General features: G+C 39.4%; 1 protein-coding gene across 2 annotated transcripts in view; it reads right to left on the bottom strand.

Annotated features, from left to right (window-relative positions):
• The window catches only part of gabbr2 (gamma-aminobutyric acid (GABA) B receptor, 2), a 692,216-nt gene that overhangs the window by 25,631 nt on the left and 645,643 nt on the right, over positions 1-20,942 (bottom strand). The window contains exons 15-16 of one of the 2 annotated variants that reach the window (XM_052016888.1): positions 2,646-2,756; positions 248-472 (exon numbers count right to left, since the gene is read on the bottom strand). In XM_052016888.1, the coding sequence (XP_051872848.1) occupies positions 248-472; positions 2,646-2,756 (336 nt within the window). The remainder of the gene's footprint in view (positions 1-247; positions 473-2,645; positions 2,757-20,942) is intronic. The other variant, XM_052016889.1, reaches the window with a different exon arrangement.

Genomic DNA, 20,942 nt, shown 5'->3' with positions numbered 1-20,942 from the left:
CCTATTATTTTCCTCAATATCTCCACACAAGGAGAATGTGCTGGTTCAATTATTTTCACCCTACCGAGCATTCACATTTACATGTGGTAAAACGGGTGAGGCTCTGTCACTGAATTGTCAGATTAAGTTTATATATGGGGCACATGGGCATTTGAAAAACTACTCAAGCACAATATGATATTAAGATAGCACATATATGATAGTGCAAGTATGATATTAACTTACTTCACTTTCTTATTCCACCTACCTTTGGCACAAACACCAGGCAGAGAGTGATGGTGCTGCAGAAAATGATGACCAGAGCCACAATACAGAACTGGACATTTGGCTGGTCTCGAGTTAGGAAGGATACAGCAGCTCCTATAATGCACATGATTCCCACATTATACACACTTGTACCAATGTACTTGCTGTCATTCAGGGCAGGGATACTCACATTCCGAGTTTCCCAAGCAAGAAAACATCCAAATAACTGAAAAAGGAAAGCAAATTAAATTTTAATTCAGTATTAAAATAAACTTCAGAAATTACAGATTGCATTATTAGCAGACGTATGCTTAATTCATTAATTTACACAGGCAGTGAATTCATTTAAATTAAACAGATGGGTGCTCAATTGAAAAACAGAGAAAGCATTATTTTTGAATAGGTTAAATGCCACCCTGCAACACCATGTTCACAAAGAAAGAATATTGAATGAGGGAAGATTAAGTAGCAAAGAACATAAGAAATAGGAATAAGGCACAGTTGGCCCCTCAAGACTATTCTGCCATTCAGTAAGATCTTGGATGATATAATCTTGGCCTCAACACCACTTTTCTGCCCTCTCCCTTGGTTCCTTTGTTGTTTAACTTGTCTTTTAATCTCCATCTTGAATATATTCAATCACTCTGCCTCCAAAACTCTTTGAAGCAGAGAATTTCAAAGAGTCAAGACCCACCGAGAAGTTGTTTCTCCTCATCTCCTTCTGAAACAGGAAATACCTTATTCTGGATCTGCACCCTTAGCTTTACATAGTCCCACCAGGAGAAACGATCTCTCAATACCCACCCTATCAATGTTTTATTTTATATTTCAATTAGATCACTTCTCATTCTTCTAATTTCCAATAAGTATAGGCACAATTATCTCAACCGTTCTTTGTACATCAACCTAATGAACCTTCTCCGCACTGGCCAAAAATGCAAGCATAGCCTTCCTCAAATGTGGAGACCATAACTCCATGTGGTACTCTATGTGCCGTCTCACCAGTGTCCTGCAAAATTGCAAAACTTTCCCTTGTTTTATACTTCGTTTCCCAGCCAATGTCCCATTAGCTTCCCCAATTAAACCTGAAAGTTAACTTCTTGTTTCATGTACTCAAACCCACAGATCCTTTTGTACAACAACATTTTGCAGTCTTACTAATTTACTTTCTCATTCTTCTTTCCAAAGTGGCTTATCCCATATTTCCCCACATTTATACTCCATCTACCAACTTCTTCCCCACTCACTCAACCTACCTGCAGACTCTTTATGTCCTCCTCACAACTTGCCAATCCACCTCATTTTGTTCAGTTACCTCCAATTGTCATGGTTTTGAACTTCAAGATGTTCATAATATTTTATAATGGTGAATTAATACAATTCCATAGAAATTATTATAGAACAGGCATAGGGAATGGAGGATGTATTTTGTATCTATGGATAATGTTATGGAGGAATATGTTGGCTCTGGTAAAATGATATAAATCTCTGGACCAAGTATTTACTCTGGGATTTTGCTCACTGTTGCCCCATGGCCTCATTGCTGCCTTAGCAGAAGGGGGAAGGGAAGGGAGAGAAGGGGGAAGAGGAAGACAGGGGGTGCAGCCAGGTGGACATAGAGGCAGAGGCTGGAGGGTGACACATGGAGACAAAAGAGGTGACAGATGCTGGAATCCAATAAGGAAGGAAGGTGATAAGTGGAACCGGACAACGGAGGGATGATGGCCAGAAGGAACCTATTGGGAGGGGAATAAAACAGGGTCGTGTTGGAAAAAGAGGGCATGAGAAAACCTGGGAGTAACAGGAGAGAAGGTGTGGATTACCTGGAATTGGCAAATTCAATGTTCATACCATTGGATTGCAGACTACCCAGGCGGAATATGCAGTGTTTGAGAATTTAAGGAAACCCTCTATTGAATTCTTTCATGGGTGACAGAAGGGCAAGGAGATGGGGATGGGAGTGGGATTCCAGCAGAAGAAGGACTTTGGGTTATTCCTTTCCACCTCAAAGTTGGAGAGATGTTGGGATGTTAGAATGTCTGAAATCATGTGCTCAGGAAACACCACTGATAAACTTTTGGCAGTGCAAATGTTGATTAGTTTCTGGTCTTCTTGTTGACTCCACAGACTGAGGGTATGGTGGGGGAGAAGGGGGCAGTGTCAATGCTCAGAGTCCATAGGAATGAGAGAATATGGAAGTTGCACTCTGCTGGGTTAACCCAGGTAAATGTGCAGGGAAGGGTATAGGATCAAGGGCTCTGACACAAGTTGAACCAATGTTTTTGAACAAACACAGTAAAGAACATCAAATAAAATGCAAAGTTGCACTTTGACAGGGCAATACAATATAGGTGATTCATTTCAAAACCATGCAGAAGTATGAGCAATGTAGTTCATACCATAAGAAGCCCTTTATATGCATATACAATGCCCAGCCAGATACTCATGTTGGTATTTTCACAGTGCTCCAGTAACGGGCGGATTGCAAAATCTCTCCCAGCAGGATCCGGCTGCAAGAACAAAATCCATTAAAATTTGACACCAAATCCATTAAAATTTAAACATTGTCTGGTAACATTAGGCAGGTGAAACTTGTGTTAGGATTTGGCATTGAATTAATCATGGAAATAAGTCTGACCACAATATGAAGAATCCCAGTGAATTGCTGAAGATGGAAGTGAATTTTGAAAACCATGTTGTCAGCCACAAAATAATGACAGTTATCCTTCAATGCCCCCAATCATAACTTTTAAATGTAAAATTATAAGATGTGAGGTATGTGTATTGTACCTCTGCCAATGATACATAAACGAGCATTTATTCACTGAATAGGGACTTTTACTGGCCTTCCTTCAAATGCAATGCCTGTTACATCTGAGAGAAGTGGGTTAAGAAAGTTACATTTTGAATGGGCACAGAAACAGGTCCTTTGGCCCAGTTCATCCATCCCACCAAGTCATCTACTTGAGCTTGTCCCATTCCCCACATTTGGCCCCTATCCCTCTGAACTGATCCTATCCTTGAACCCATCTAAATGCCTTTTAAACATTGTAATTGTACCTTGCTCTACCACTTCCTCTGGCAACTCACTCAATATAACAACCACCTTCTGTATGAAAAAGTTTCCCCTCAAATCCCTTTTAAATCTCACCCCTCTCACTTTAAACCTATGTCCTCTAGTTGTAGAACTACCCTACCCTGGGAAAGAGACTGTGGCCATTCACCTTATCTAAGCCCCTCATGATTTTTTAAACCTCTATAAGGTCACTCCTCAGACTCCAGTGCTCCAGGGATAAAAGCTCCGGCCTACCCAGTCTGTCATAAGATATAATGTAAAGCAATTGTTTTGGAAAGGAAATTCATTTTTTCCATTCATGCTTGCATTGTCTAATATGTAACTATTTTATCTTTAAGCAAACTTTACTGATCAGAATAGTAAATAATTGTGGCTTTAGTTGGTTCTGTCCTTGGAGAGAGTGAAAGAAAGAGCCTGACAGAGAAGTGGAAATGTTCTTTTATAAGAACAATAACATTTTTTTATAATAACATCTGTACTTGACTGATCTGTCCTATGATTCTCTGCACCCTTCCTTCCTGGATTTTCTATCTTGGATTTCCCAATATTTTAGAGTATCACCGGTTAACAAAAATCTGCAAACCTCCCATCCTGTTGATCATTAACTTTCTCTCTACTCTCATTTCCCTTTCCATGACTTCCTTACTGATGAACAAAGCAAATTTCCCAATGTTTCTTTTCCCTCTCAAGACCAGGCCTTAGAATAATGAATGGTGGAGAAAAGAGCGAATTATTCAGTGTTGCTGTGAAGACATCAGATCTTGAAATGGGATAATGTTTTATTAATGAATTACTGTGAGTCTAGTTTAGAAAGTCTAAATGCTATGAATAATGGGTTAGAGCACAGAGGAAAGGGAATTTTATGGTTTTTAGATTTCACTTGCTAAGGTGTTCAATAGGTTGGGCCCTGAGCAGATGATAGCAATCCTGAAGTAACTTAACATATCTGGTGAGCTTTGGGCACCCAGAAGACCTGTTCTGCTCCAGCTACAACTGGCCTTATACACACATTTAAAGGCTGCATATGTGCCGAGTTAGGAACAACGGAAATAGTAAGGAAAAGAGCAGAAACAGGTTTGAGTATCCACTTGAATTTGGGAGAAGACTTAATGGCTCACACATCTTGAGTTATTTATTCCCATTTCATTTGAGCAAATTAAATTTATCCTCAGCATGTTTCCACGATAACTTTATCCTCTGCATGTAATATAAAATTAAACAAATCTGAGACAGCACATTTTAAGGAGAGAAATGTAACTACCAAATGCAAATAGAAAGAAACAAATGGAAGAAATCATTATTTTCCTGATATTAGCAGATCACCTATTGTTGGGCTGGTATTGAAGAAACACATAAAAAGGACAGAGGCAGCCCATGATTCAAAGGTTGGGTTCATTGAGAAAGAATACTTACTTCTACAATTGTTCAGGTTGGTGCAGTGCTTCTTGTTATAGCATTTCTAAAACTGTCAACACCCACATCTTGAGTAGGTCATAGAGTTAAAGAGCACAGAAACATTCCCTTCAGTTTACCATGCCCATAGTGACCACTGAGTACCCATCTACACTAATCCCATTTACCAACAATCGGTTCATAGCCTTCAATGTCATGGTTATTCATGTGCTTGTCCAGATATGTTCTGAGAGTCTCTGCCTCCACCACCCTGTCAAGCAGTGCATACTGGATTTCAACCAGCCTCTGGGTGAAAAAACTCTTCCTCATTTCCCCCTTCTAAACCTCCTACTTCTTACCTTAAACCTACACCCTCTGGTTTTAGACCCCTCTGCTCTGGGGTAAGATTTCTTACTATCTACTCTATTTATGACCCTCTATTCCTTAATCAAGTCCCTACTCAGCCCTCTTCCCTCCAAGGAAAACAAACGCTGCCTATCCTGTCTTTCCTCCGAAGTGAAATGCTCCGCCCCAGGGAACATTCTGGAGAATCTCCTTTGCACTCTCTCCAGTGTAATCACATCCTTCCCATAGCGTGGTGCCAGAATTACATGCAGTTGTGGCTTAACTAATATAAAATACACAAAATGCCAGAAACACTCAGCAAGTCAGGTAGCAACCAAGGGAAGAAAAATAGTTAATGTTTCAGGTCCAGGACCTGAAACATTAACTATTTTTTTCATAAATGTTCAAGAACACACCTGCTGCATGTTTTCAGAATTTTTGATCTTTATTTCATATTTTTAGCAGTTTTTTGATTTTCTTTTACTGTACTTTAACTAATGTTTTATAAAGTTGCACCATAATCGCCCTGCTTTCTATATAATCCATGCCCTGCTAATGAAGGCAAGTAGCCCACTGTCCACTGGAGATTCCCACCCCAATGTGCTTGCTCCATGATCTAAACAGAGGCAGGAGATAGTGGAGGAGATTCTGCCACACAGTGCTTTGGGTCTCATGTGTGATGCAATATCGGAGTCTCCCCTTCCACAGGTCAAAGCATGAATTACTGCGAGGCAAATATAAGTGTTCCTGATGTAATTCCTCGAAACATCATGGGCAGGCACAGGTAATATTAAAAGCTATTACACTTCGGTTCTTCACACCAAGAAGGGGTTATAAATTTTGACACAGTCACGCAAAGCTTTGGTTGGGCTGCATCTGGTCTTAAAGGGGCCTGGATTTATCAGAATTATATCTGGACTTCCAGAGTTAAATTGCAAAGGAAGTTTACAAAGACTGGAAGTTAGAAGGTCGAGGGTCTATTTGATTGTTGAGTGGAACTGATAAGGCTGATGCAAAGAAACTTTCTCTACTGACTGGAAGTCTATGATCAGGGCAAACAGTCTAAAACTTCTACCCCCTGAGGATGGTGGAAATGCAGAAGTCTCTTTCGCAAGCAGCAATCTCTGCTCTGTCAATTTCAAATGTGTGATTGGTAGATTTTTGATAATAAAATGTATTTAATAGTACAGACAAAAGGTAGGAATTTAATGTCACAGATCAATCATAATCATATTTAATGATCGAACAGGCTTGGGGGACTAAATAGCCTACTTCTGTTCTAATGATGCTATGTTATACTAAGCCTTGAAACAGAAAGATGGAATTAGGTAGGGAAATTTCCACATTAAAAATGTGATCCAAGTGTGGGTTCTGTTTTTGCTTTCTGTATCTAAGGAATACCTAATATAGCAAATCTGAGTAAACATCTAAATATTAAAGAGTTTTTATTAAATTAAATATTCCAAACTTTCAAATGAACTATAAATAATGCAGATGGCCCAAGGACATAGTGTTGCTAAATATTTAAACAGGACAATACGATTTCAAATTTTTGCTAATACCAAATCTGGCTATATGGGTTGCCATCACATTCAAATCATCCATTTTTTATTATTTTGCAAATTTGTTCAGGAATTCCAGCTGCAATTTGATAGTATTTTTCTGAGTTAACCAATTAACCAAACTCTTGCAACAATACTTTTTTTTATAAAATATCAACATGTGCACAAAACACAGTACTGAAGAATTGTTGTGAATCCTTCCCACCTGGTGAACATCTGATATAAACAAGAATTCAGGAGAGGAGAGACCTCCTCATCCTCTTTCATTTGCAAGTTTGGGGAAATCACAATTCAAGTACATTGGGGTAAGTTCAATTTCACCTTCAAGTGACTAATGGGAAAGTCCCTTGGAAAACTTGTTAAGACTCAAAACTGTGAAAATTCAGAGTAAATTCTGGGAATAGATAAGGATGTGACAAATGTACTTGTAATCATTTCATTTTGGGTGGAGAGATTGAGTGGGGTTCCTCAGGGCATGAACATGGGGGAACTACAGTAGAAAATGGTGAAGGAATTTTGTTGAAACTTTGCTTGACAAAAGCAAAGAACCTTGATTCATTTGGCAAACAGGCAATAAAGTGCAAATACAAGAACACTGTTTCCCTCTCCTTGAAACTTGGTTGACAGTGAGAACCTTCTGCTTGAAAGGACTTAAGATGTCAGGAATCAAATCAGTCAAAGACTATGAATCAATCAACTCTCCCCCTTGAAAGCTAGAACTGTCCTACAAAGGCTGTGTTGTGAATAAATTAGCTCATTGCTCAAAAATTTCACATAAATAAAAACATTGCCAAATTTTCCCAATTCAAAATTGCAATCAAAAAGAAAAATCATAGCATACACAAATTTGCAGATTGTATGAGCCAGAGGAACAATATAAGGAAGCTCATAAACCACTGAATTAGCACAGAGGAACCAGAATAGATTAAATGTGATGCAGCACTGTTGATGACCTAATATTTTCTGTCTTTGGCTTTCAATTGTATTTCTTAGCATAGTGCACAAACACTGTGCTATGCAAAAGAATTTCCAGATCCATGATTTACTTGCCTGAACTTCACTGAGCAGATTTGGACTCATGGATATATGGTTTCAGCAAAAGGCTTTTTCAAACTTTACAACAATTCTGATAGAAGGTCATTGACCTGAAATGTTAACTCTTTACAGATACTGCCCAACCTGCTGATCCTCTCCAGCATCAGTGTTTTATATCAGACTTCCAGCATCAGCAGTGTCTTGCATTTGCTTCCAAAAATTCTGCTGGAAATCAGAACCAAGATCAGAAAATGCTGAGTAATTGCAGCATCTTTTTCTGCTTTTTATTTTATTTGCTTTGTTGATTGCGACTCTGAGGTACTTAGACATTTGAGTGTTGAGTTCACAAGGAACCTTAGATTGTTTTTAGTTTTCTCTTTTGCAACTCAAGGATCACAAGCACTGATAATTTGATTTTCATCTGTGCTTAGTTTACATTTGTCTATATTAAACTAGGTTTAATTCAATTATCTTGCTTGCCATCTCTTCCAGCTTGAGATCATTTACAAATCTAAACTGCATCAAAATCTTGCATTGGCCATATTTTTCTCTGGTTAAGGAGCAAAAAACAAAGTTCAGAATTGTTGTTCAGCTTGTTGCAATGTTCACCTCATTGCAATGCTGTGACACAACATTAAGTGATGGAGTATGGAGAGGGAGAATGAAGGTCGAGGTGGCTAAATGGGACCAGTGGTGCTGTGCTCCCAACCCTACAGATTGAAGCATCATCTCTACCAAAACACATGGATGGGCTCATTGCCCACTCACAGAGCACTGGGTGGCTGTGGCTTAGCAACATCAGGCATCATTGCGTGGGTGATGATTATTTCCTGAGGTCATCTTTGGGGTGGGGGGGGGTGGTGGTGGAGGTGGAGGGGATTGAGTCTCATGGCCATTCCTGCCTGGCTGCAGGCACCTTGCAGTACAGTTGTTGGACCAGAGGGAGAATCACTGATGGTCAGAGGGTAGCCTTATCCTGAGAGAGGGCAAATGGCCAGAGGCTGGAAGGACAGGGGTGGGAAATACGGAGAAGAGTGAGAGTGGGGGAGGGGGTAGTGGGGGGGAGGAGAGGGGGAGGGAGAGAAATGGGGGCTGTGAGAGAGGAAGAAGAGGGCTGGGGGAGGGGGATTACAGCTGTGAGAGTTGGAGGAGGAGATGGAGGGGATTGGAAAGAGTTGGGGGGCCTCTCAGCAGGCTCATCATCACTAAAATGAGCCTGTTACTTCAAGGGAGTATGGGGTTGCAGCTGGACATTAGTTGCAACTCCAGAAGGGGAGGAAGCTCATTTAAAGGGACCAAAAAGCTCTGATTTAAAGAATTATTGCTTTTTTGTATAAAAAAAGCCTTTTCTAATATTCTGAGTGCGCTCCTAGCCTTGACACAGGATTAACAGTGGCCCTTCTGATGTTGTCCCAAGGTTCCTGCTGCCTCTTCTCAGCAGTACGTGCGTTTGGTCACCGTAACGGTGGAATGCACTCATGTCAGTCTTTAACAATTGAGGGTCAGCCGGTTGTGTTTCCAGGGGTGAAGTGAGAGGAAAACAAGGCAGGCAGGAATGTCACAATAAAGCCTTCCTGATGACCAACACTTCTCGATTCTCTTCTGCATTACTGGATGATGTTAGATTGCTTTGTGCAAGAGCATGTTTTTAGTTACACATGAGAAATATGGATATTCAGTTTGAGATTTTGAGCCATTAGAAATATATTTCTTCAGGGGCCAATAGCAAAAGAGAGAACATTTGGAAAGGACAATTCAATTAATTGTCCAACAAAAGACTTCGCTTTGACATCCTGATTAGTAAATGAAATGATGTTGAGTGGGATTGAGTGCGTGGGGATAGTCAATGTTGTGGTAGTCAGTTATGAATAAATACTTAGATCGCTGATAAAATAACTTGGTGTCAAAGGCACTGTCATGGTCTCAGTAAATTGCTTCTTTGACTTTGGCTCTTAGAATTAATCTTTTTAATAACATAGTTCGATGGCACCTTTCAAGCCATTCTGCATATAGATGGCATTGTACAATAAGATTCAATATTTTATACAGCATCATATATTCTCCCACCAAAGCTCTAAACATATTCACATGAAGAGAAGGTAAATGTTTTTATTGTAACTTTTTGCCCTTGGTCACAGAATGGAAAGTACAAATAAGTTTTCTTTAAGAGATCTGATTTGTTCTCAAAAAGAATTATTTATGCTTCTTTCTACCTGTGTTCATTCAGGAGATAGATCACTTCGAATAATTTTATGGGAAACTGATATTGCTTAGAAGTTTGAACACAGCAAAAAAAAAGATTCCAAAACTAGGAGCTTTAATAATAATGGTCTATGAGAGAATCTTTGTTTCCAAGAGAGTGATTACAATGTGGGATTTGCTGCAGTGTGCAACATTGCTTTGTGTGAGGGGAAGCAGCTGATAGTATTAGGAAGAAAAGAATAGAATAATATTATGAAAAATTGAGATGAAGGAACGTGAAGGAAAGTTCATGTGGAGAATAAAACGCTGGGACAGATCTTTTGATCAGAGTGGTTTGTTCCTAAGCTTTTAATTCAATGTAAATCTATGCAAATATCTGGTACCAGATGGTATCTTCACTTTAACAGTTGGTTGCTGCACTGCAATGTCACTGTGCATTGAATTAAGTACGTAGGAACAAAGTCACTGACAAACAAATTCAAGAATTTCAGCACTTCCGTTCTAAATGTCACTTTTGTTTATCAGGACAGGTTAATGCTGAGTGAAATGAAAGAGAAACGCAGTGAACTCTCAACATCAGGTCCAGTGATTTAAAGTGTTTTATGATGCCCTGATACAATGTGATGTGCAAGCAGAATTCAGGTCTTTAACCAATTGGTCTGAAATGCTTATTCTCCAAATAGGTATTTCAGCTTCACTCTTGAGAAAATTTCCTTGCATTGGACTTTGTTGCTTGTTTCTTTGTGAAAGCTTAATTCAGAATAGGATTACCTAATGGTGGTATAATCAATTTAATTGATGATTTAGGAATACCCAGCTTCATGCTTAATTGCATTGAACAGAACTGCATTTTATTAATATCATTTTTGTCATGGTCAATCTCTGCTGTAAAAGGTGGTCGTGAGAAAGATGAGTGGTCAGGAACTTTTAAACTCAGCTCTCTCACAACTTCATTGCATTACAAAACACTAGAGGTCCACATAAACAGTTGGGCAGGAGAAAGACTGCTGGTTCATTTTTGCTTGCACAAAATATTCATTTTGCACTACATCATATCATGACTATCATTGCTCACTTCCAGTAGTAGTTGTGTAATCTCCTGGGAACGACAAGAAAAACATACTGAAATAAATCTTTCTGACAGTTCGGGAAATCTGAGGTTGGGTATATTACTCTCAGAGCCTCAAACCGATCAGAAACAAATTCCTAAAGATCGGGTACAAACCCAAATCTCACTTACTTTGTCAACACATTCACTTTTAATGGCTTTGAGAAATTCGTCCAGCTCATTCTTGAATGTTGAAACAAATCCAAATCTAAGACTGGAAGCTGAAACTTATTATAGTATTGACAAACTTCTTAACCTCCAAGCTTTGCTCACATAACCCAAAGGCCACGTTTATAAACCTATCCACCACAAGAAGGCTATCCATATTGTTGCAGTCTAGTTCTTGCAACATTTTAAATCATCCTGAGCGCCATCCTTTCCTGGACTGAAGACACCTGCTCTCCAATGCGATCACAAGAACAAAGAACTCATCAGCTAGCAATCATTCCACAGGTCCTCCTTTAAACCCCATCTTGAGCCTTGTAATCACTCATTAGCATAAATGGCTTAGAACTGGGCATGGCATGCCAGGTTTGCTGATAAGATATCTCTATTAGTCAAATGTACATCGAAACGCACAGTGAAATGCATCTTTTGTGTAGTGTTCTGGGGGCAGCCAGCAAGCGTCGCCACTCTTCCGGTGCCAACATAGCATGCCCACAACTTCTTAACCCATATGCCTTTGGAATGTGGGAGGAGACCAGAGCACCCGGAGGAAAACCATGCAGACACTGGGAGAACATACAAACTCCTTACAGACAGTGGTCGGAATTGAACTCAGGTCACTGGCACTGTAATAGTGTGATGCTAACCACTACACTAGCGTGCTCCTCAATTCTCAAGCACAATTGCTTTTCAGTGATGCTCCATCCACATAACAAAAATACACTACTAAATGTTTGTTATAAACAAGAGGGCTATAGTTATTTTAATACTGATATATTTTTGCAATTTATCTCATTGCACTATTTGCCTAGCAACATCATCTCAGCACTCGCTTTGCACCTTCAGAAGCTGTAAAGCATGGGAGTTCTTAACTGCTGCCAAAGTCCATTGCAGAGTGTGCAGACTTATAGATACAAAACACAAGGAGCTCAATCAAGATTTTAAGGGCTCTTCACAGACTGTTTCAAGAACTTTCAACGTATGTTTTTGCTGGCTGAAGGGTAGATAATCATGCAACAATCTTAAGGCAGGTCTCGGCCTCAAAGCAACAATTATTGTTTAAAACCAATATACATATACTGCACCTTTCCCCCTTTTAATAGAAAGGAATTGATTTAACATAAATACAAATTTAACCAAGTTATGTGTTTTTGCACAAGTGTTATTACTTCTGTTAAATTTGCAGATTCACCAGCTATTTTGCAGTGTCATCCATTACTGCATTCAAGACTGCAGTCTTCTTCGATTCTTGCTAGAACTATATTGGTTCTTTTTGAAGAATTGTGGGATTCACCTTTGGAAAATCTTCCATTTCAAAGTCATCTTTGCTGTTCTCCTGGGTCTTGAGTGTGAGGAACAAGTAGTCTATGTGGACTTTTCCAATGTTCTCATCAATCTTTATCAGATAATTCTTAAAACCATATATCTCTAACATCCCACCTTCTCATGTTTAACCTGCCAGGTGGTCTCAGTACATATATTCTATTGTGCACATTAAACCTTTTCTCCTTGTTGCTTGTATAGTGATGCACACTTTGTTTGAACTACTTTTCATTCCAAATTGAGCTGAATGAAAATCAACTGCATGCTGAGTCTCCTGTGCATCAGCATCTCTGCTGGAGTGCATCCTGCAGTGAAACATGACGCTTAGGTGAAATGCTGCAACTTGATGTTTTATGATGATGTTTGATTGAGCTTCCATGATCCACTTCTGCATGTCCTTTACCATGTGAATTGAGATATACATGATACTGTATATGTACGTAGGTGCTATGTGGACCAACTGATGAGTTCCTCTAGCCCAAGTTAATAAAAATGGTAGATCTACTGTTTGAACAGGTAGGTAAAATAGCCTCATCTAAAAAAATAGGGCTCTAAAAATGCAAAGGAATTTTGGCCAATGTGGAACATTGATGTAAACAGGGTATATGGGCTAACAGCAGAAGAAATGGTGGGCGTTCTTCAAGTGTGTGTGACAGAAAGATCAGATCTGGCTGGATACTTGGCTATCATTGCAATGGGATCATATAACATAGGAGTTCAGAATAGCAAGCTGTTTTAAATTTGGAAGGACATACGACTCCAATGACTTGGATTCAATTCTGACCTAAAATGGACTTTGTGTTCCTTTTGTTCTAATTGTGTTCTTTCTTGTAAAAATTGTGTACAATTTATGTTTTTCTTGTGAATGCTGCTTATATGATGCTGTGTGTCTGTGATGTTGCTGCAAGTAGGTTTTTCATTGCACCTGTGCATACATGTACTCGACTTTCACTTTGACCTAAGGTGTTGTCTCTGTGGAATTTGTGCATTCTCCCTGTGATCACTTGGGTTTCTCTTAGGTGCTCTGGTTACCTCTGAAGTCTCAAAGATTGCCCCCCTCCCAAACCCATAGAGGCTGGTGGTAGGAGGATAAGTGGGGTGTTAATAGGATGTGTGAAAGAATAAGTTACAGACAAATGAGTGGGGGAAGGGGAATGATGGGATTGCTCTGAGAACTGGCATGGATTCAATGGGCAGATGGCCTCCTTCTACATTACCATAGAACCATAGAACAATACAGCACAATACAGACCCTTTGGCCCACAATGTTACAAGAAAATTTCATGACCTCATTGGATAAGTCAAGAAGAACAGCATATCACTAAAAATACTGCACTTTCCTACAAACACGTTAAACCAGACATACTCACGGACAAACCGCAACACAACCCATTCTCTTCTACACCATCAGCCATCTCAATCTGCCAACCTAAGTGCTCCAGACTCTACTCAGAGGTAAAAGTAGAAGTAGGGTTAAAAGAAAAATGATTCAATGTCTTCACCTCCTCCAGTTCAGTGAAAGCAGTGAGGAAAAACAATGAGGCCTCATGCATTGAAGTGAGGCGGGGCTCTCAGTCAAGTTCAGCATCTCACCAGGCTGGCAATGACCCTCCTCCTAATAGGCAGGGTTCCACGAAGGATTTCTATCATTCCTATCCTTTGCATGACAATCTGATTAAAATGTATGTGTCATGCACAACTCTCAGCTGCATCGGCTACAATGGAGAACAGCTACCACGGACGGTGAACAGCTGTCCAAAGTGTCCAAGGTCTCAGCAACTGTCTGCGGCAACAGAGTGGAAGTTTTCCAAGTGAAGGTTTATTCTGTGGAAGTTCAGAGTTCTTTAAGCTGGGTGCCACTCTTCCAGAAAGACAGATGTTGGAACAAGCCACTTAAGTAATTCAATTAGGGGTTCACTGAGTGATGTGCATCATGTACATCTCAATTCACATGCGAGGGAATGTACACATCATCTAGTCCCTTCTGTATGTTAACCAGTGTACTACCTTGATGGTAATGTTTGGAGTGTGGAGAGGGTTATTGGTTTGCACTGGGGACAATTATTTTGTATGGTGTTAAAGAGAAGCACATCTGTATCCAGGGCCCCCTTATTGTCTGTGCAGTCAATGCATGCCTCCTCTGCTCTGCTGAGAGATGAAACTGATGATGTTGGGCTGGCGTTCTGCATCTTCCTCCTGTTGCTCTTCAGGTTCTGCCTCATGCCATCGGGCTCCAGGTCTCCTTGCTGCTCTTTTTTTGGTACAGGCTGTTTTCTGCCATTTGCAAGCCCTTGTCCTCGGGTCACCAACTCAGCTTTGGAACCTATCCAAAAGCTTTTAGTTCTGGAGTATTTCCAGTGGTGTCACACCGAGGAACCTATTGAATGAGTTACTCAAGAGTTAAATCCTGAACTAGCACTTCCTGTCAGTTTTAACACATACTGTGGACTTTGGAAGTTGTTTTCAATCTCCAGTTGGTTCTTAACAACCCAGCAGGTCTCCTGATATTAGCAGCATGTCCCTTTGAATGTAATGTGTTGTGCTTCTTGGCATAGTGAGGTTCTTCCACAACACTTGTTGCGTGGATCTTTGAACTTCAGTTGATGTCAGTGCAGGCATCAACTTGCATTGGGCAAAGAGTGACATCATTAGGTAGATGCCTGAGGCCAGCAACCATTGAGAGTGCTAACATGGATCATGTCTGGTCTAATTTCATGACTGGCACAATTGCACCTGGAAATAATCCCCAGCCCAATTTCTTCTGGCTACAATAAATTTCAGATTTGTAATGCTGAAAAAAAGTGCCATGTTTTTTCATGTCTCGGCTAATGCCTTTTAAGTACTCGTGAAACAATTTTATTTATGTTACTGGTTGGAAGGTGATAATCATTTCTCAATTTCATAATGGCCTCAGAGGAAATCAGATCCTGTATTATTCTTGTGGAAGGAGATAATCATCTGCTCCTTAACTTTTTAAACTCCCACTCATTCAGAGCATTTTAACAAACCTAGGGAGACTAACCTGTAATAATTTCTTCTGATTCGTTATCACCGGGTGATGTCAAATAAAATTCAATCTAATTATAACAATATCCCTGGTTATGACCAAAGGGATGGAGCTTACTTTAGTCAGAAGCTTCCTTCACAAAAACAGTGGTTTCACCTTGAAACAGCTGAATATTCTACTATTTCAAAGTGACACATGAAGGCCCAACCCCCTTCAGTAGTGCAAGTGTGACACCCTTATTTATAATTATTGAAATTGTTTACATACTTTTCTGTTTTGCACAAACATTTGATAAAGGTAGTGACACAAAGGTGCTTTAAAAGACATTAGCCTAGAAACTAAATTACATGGCACTTCTTTTTTCCAGCATTACAAATTTGAAATTTATTGTAGGCAGAGCAAATTGGGCTAAGGATTATTTCCAGGTGAAGTTGTGCCATTCATGAAATTAGACCAGACATGATCCATGTTAGCACTCCCAATGGTTGCTGGCCTCAGAAATGAACTTAATGATGCAACAAACTTGAATTATGCAGCATTTGGATAGAATACCATTAGATCTAAACTGCATTGGGACCATTGTAATATCATTACATTGAGAGGAATTACACTAAAGTATCCTGTTCGTATGAATTTTGACAATGTGATAAAGAGCAACTAACGAAGTTAATATTAAGAACTACATCTAGCTTTCAACCATATCAAGGTGTGAACTAAAGAAATTCCATTGTGTGGCAAGATCATAGTATTTGTCTGCGATAGAATTTTATCAGTAAACAGGTACTAATTGTAAATGGGAGGAAATGTTAGTGGTGTTGATGCATTGTAGGAGAATGTACAGATTTAATGGTACACTGAATGTAGAGAAAGATGTGCACCGATTATATCTCCCATGTTATGATGAATAAAGTATACTTTTAAAATAAAAAAAACTTGCTGCATATTTTAAGAAAAGGCACCAAATTACTACTGGTGTCCTTTATGTAGGCAGGGTGCTTAAAAACACAAACGAGGTATAACAGTGGGTCCCACTTCTGTGAAACTAATTTATGTATGAATAGTTTGCTATCAGAGTGAACTAATGTCAACAGGGCTTTAACATGAATTTGAGGCCTACTTCAGGAGATACTTACAAGGGTCCTGCCCTACCAGGTTCTGACCACAGAGTCTGGTGTTCAGAGCCACTGACGGATTGGGCCCCTTTCAAGCTCCTTTGGGCCCTCAATCTACATTCAACCAGCCCACCAAATCATTCTCCACTGTGAACCCATCTCCTATGACCTCTGCCATTGTGGAGAGGGGAGGAAGAGCCTCTCTGTGTACATGTAGCTTGAACTGTTCCGTTGCGTACAATGCCTTGAGTTTCATGGGCACTAGAATTTTGCAACAATTTCTGGGCCAGTTTCTAGTTCTGATGAAAGCTTGTTAACCTGAAACATGAACGGTTTTCACTCTGCAGACACTGCTTGGCCTGCTGAGTGTTTCCAGCATTTTCTGTTTCTATATTAGATTTCCAGCATCTGTGGTTTCTTGTTATTTAATTGGTAGGCCATAGTGCTCTTGTTCAAAGTAAAATAGTTCAAATCATGCAGCTGATATTTTATTCTGATTTAGTTATAAATGCCTTATTTCTGCAAATCATATGATTAAATATTGACATCTTTCACACTTTGAGTTTAAGTCTTAAAAGGGATGAAAATTCTGCATAATAAATCAACCGCTGGATGGTAAATTTCAATCTTTTCAACTCATGGCAATGGTTTCTTCAAGCTGATCTTATTTCCAAGGAGCCAAAGCACGTACTTTTCTCTGTTGTACTGGCATAATGTATTCTTGTAAAAAATTAAAAGGATGCTCATTAAATCGCCATCAATCCAGAGGCAGAAAATCATTAAATCCTTTCTCACAACCAAATTACTGACCAGATTCATTCAATTAAATTGATTCACAGCTGCAGAAACAGAGGGAGTACACAGCACAAAAATTGCAGGACAATACATTGAAAAGACACTGGACACAAAAAGAAGGCTGAGCTAAGAAGACCTGTAGGTTTTGGAGCAAACCACCTACTTTAGGTAAACCAGGTGAATGGTGTGCATCTCCAATGTCTGTCATGGAGAAGAAACTTGGAATTTCAGCAGCAAGTATCAGGCCTGTAAATAAATACCGCCGCTTCCCCAGAGAGCAGAAAATTGTGTCATAGGTTCCCTCTCTGATTTTGTATGAATTCTGTAGGTTTTGGAGATCTAAGCCGCACAAAACAAAAATCCTGACCTGTGTCCATCCGATGGGGGACTGTCCACAACGTATTGAACTGCTGGCCCTATTACTGACTAACTGAAACATCTAACCTTCAATTTATGTTCTTCTCTCCAAAGGGACAATTTGACCTTCTCAGTGTTTTCAGGATTTCTATTTTTATTTTCTATGTTCTCACCAGAACCTCCCAGGTCCACTCCATTAATTAGCTATTCAAAGGGATGCTTGTGCACCCAGTGTGATATTTCTTCTGCCTGTGCATGTTACAAACAACATACCTTGGGGAAAATGAACTTAATGTTTTTCTCCTGCATTCGTGAATAAAGAATACATTAACTAATACTGAGCAACAAACCATTTTTAGAAGATACTGCCAAACCAATTATACCTGATTGGATATTTGGTACTTCTCTTGTGTGTCCAGAGATGTCACGGAGGGGTTTACAGATGTCGGTGAAGCCAAGGGAATTTCTCTGATCGTGTAATTTGTTATTGCACATTGCAGCTTTCTGGAGTTAACATTGAATTCTCTAACTTTAGGTAACGTGCTTTTTTCCTGCCTGTACAAGAACTATTTCCACCTGCCATCTTCTCTTCTTTTCCTGTGTGTATAGTCAGGCTTGCTAAACATGTCCTAATATGCCAGAACCACATCAGCATCAAATTATTCAACCATGGCACCTTATCCCAGCTGCCCTCTCTGTTCACTCTGAGAAATTCCTCTGGTTTCACCCACATTTTGCTGCTACCCAGGATAATTTCTTTCTTTCTTTCTCAGCTCTGATTAAGGGTGTTTCATCTGAAACATTAACTGCTTGTCTTTCCACACATGCTGCCTGACCTGCTAAGTGTTCCCATTAAGCCCCTATTTTCATTTAACGTCCTTTCACAGGCTCTCCCTCAGCTCTGCAAATCCCTCCCTCACCTTGTCTCCCACTGAAACCTTATTTGCATCTCTTTTTCTTAGTTCTGATGAAGGTTCACAGATCTGAAATACTGACCGTTTCTCTTTCCATAGATGCTGCCTGACTCACTGAGTTCTTCTAGCATTTTCTGTTTTTGTTTCAGCAATGATTGAGCTGCTATTATTCCCTGGATATACAAGCAAATATGTTTATGACTTAAGGCTCACTGGGGTTAGAAATCTGATCTCTGTTTTTGTGCCAAGTGCGCAATGTAGCCAATCATGTACATTGCTATATGCAATTTTCCATCCTACAGCAAGTTTCCACCCTATTACCTGTTCTAACAAGGATGAATTTTCCTTTAAGCTTATTAGGTAACAATGTTGACAATATGGGACACTAATTACAAGATAAATAATTTATATCAAAATACATTGAGTGATAAATAATTAAGACTTAATATCTGAAGTCATTATTAATTTAAAAGTGTGTGGAAGTTTCATTCCATCATTCTTTACAAACAATGTATTTTGAGATTTTGTGGTTAGCCACTTTTGGCATGATAGTACTTATTACTAAACAAATTAAATGTTAACCTGTATGATTTTGCAGGTTAATAAATCTGGAAAATTTTATAATTGCTGGGCATACAAGCTATTAAGACAGTTTTGTGTTCAGGTTGGGATTTATTGACACAAGTCAATAAATGACTGACCCTTAAAAGGAAATCTTTTTATTCCAACCTGAAAATATTGAATGTATATCTGACAATATTTTAAAATTATTTCCTTTTTTCAATAAAATCAACTCTGGTTTATTAATGAGATACATGTGACATTTAACGTTCCAATCACTGTAGTATAAGTTGTTACTGAAGATATTGTCAGGAAAAGAATAAATGGCATGGAATCCAGGTAATTGAGCTCTTTATGTTTACTGCAAATCATTGGGCCTGTTAATCTTCTCATCCTTCTGTTTCTTGGGTCAAAATTTTTGACTGTTATCAGTCACCAAACTGTGGCACTTGAGTCATTGAAGACTGAGATGACAGATTTTTGGATTAAAGAGGAATTAACGATAATGGAACAGGCTAGAAAGGGCATCTGAAGCACGATTAGATCAGCCATTATCTTACTGCTCCTATTTCTTAGGTTTTTCAGTGAGACAAGCATTTTGTTACTATCTGTCATTTTCTCCTTATAGATTCTTCTTATCGCCTCTGGACCAATTAGAGAAGTCTGAACATGACTTCTACGTCACAGGGCAGGCCGCCAGAGTCATGACGTAACTTACAGATGACATCTGGAATAGGAACTGCTCTTCCTGAATGTGAAAGTTATTATGCTCTGGGACTGTCCTGCCACTGCAGCCTCCAAGACACACCAGAAGAATATTTATCATGTCACATTTATCAAGTGAGTGACAAACATGAGAATGATTTACTGTTTAAATTCCATCAGAATTTTCTCTGGTATGAAATATAATCACATATAATCTCTATTTTGCCTGGTTTCAGTGCTTTTTGCATATAGCGTACATAACTGGCGGATAAATGGTGAGGTTAGGAAACTTCCTCCAAGAAATGGAAGGAACTACAACAAAACTTGAAGCCAAAATGTTTGCAAGTGTTCTCAATCAAAAGAAACAAATGAATTATTCAACTTTGCCTCTTTTCAAGATTCCCAATAACCAATTAATGTGTTTCGCTCCATATGATGCTGACTGCAACAGACATTGCAATGTCTGTGGATTATGACAAAATTTTGCCTGTAGAGCCGAAGACTTACGTATCGGAGCCAATTTCATAGCCAAGCTGCTCTGGTACAGATATAATATTAGTATCTATCAAACATCGTGGAAGATTCCTCAGCTACATCCTTTCTACAAAATTAAGTAGTATAAAGGCATAGATCGAGTGGACAGCCAAAGACTTTTCCCCAGGGCAAAAATGGCTAATACAAGGGGGCATAATTTTAAGGTGATTGGAGGAAGGTATAAGGGGGATGTCAGAGGTAATTTTTTTTACACAGAGTGTGGTGGGTGCGTGGAATGCACTGCCGGCAGAGGTTGTGAGGGCAGATACATTAGGGACATTTAAGAGATTCTAAGATAGCCACATGAATGATAGAGAAATGGATGGCTACGTGGGAGGGAAGAGTTAGATAGATTATAGAGCAGGATAAAACGATGGCACAAATTTGTGGGCCAAAGGGCCTGTACTATGCAGTAATGTTCAATGTTAAACTGGCCTATTATGGCCTTTCAATCTTCTCCCAGTCAGTAAATGAGTAGCAATCAATGGCATCAGCAAGGGCTG

Source organism: Pristis pectinata, chromosome 5 (assembly GCF_009764475.1).
Source record: "Pristis pectinata isolate sPriPec2 chromosome 5, sPriPec2.1.pri, whole genome shotgun sequence".
Classification (NCBI taxonomy): Eukaryota; Metazoa; Chordata; class Chondrichthyes; order Rhinopristiformes; family Pristidae; genus Pristis; species Pristis pectinata.
Note: the sequence above shows the minus strand (reverse complement) of the source record. Positions and strands in the feature narration are given on the sequence as shown.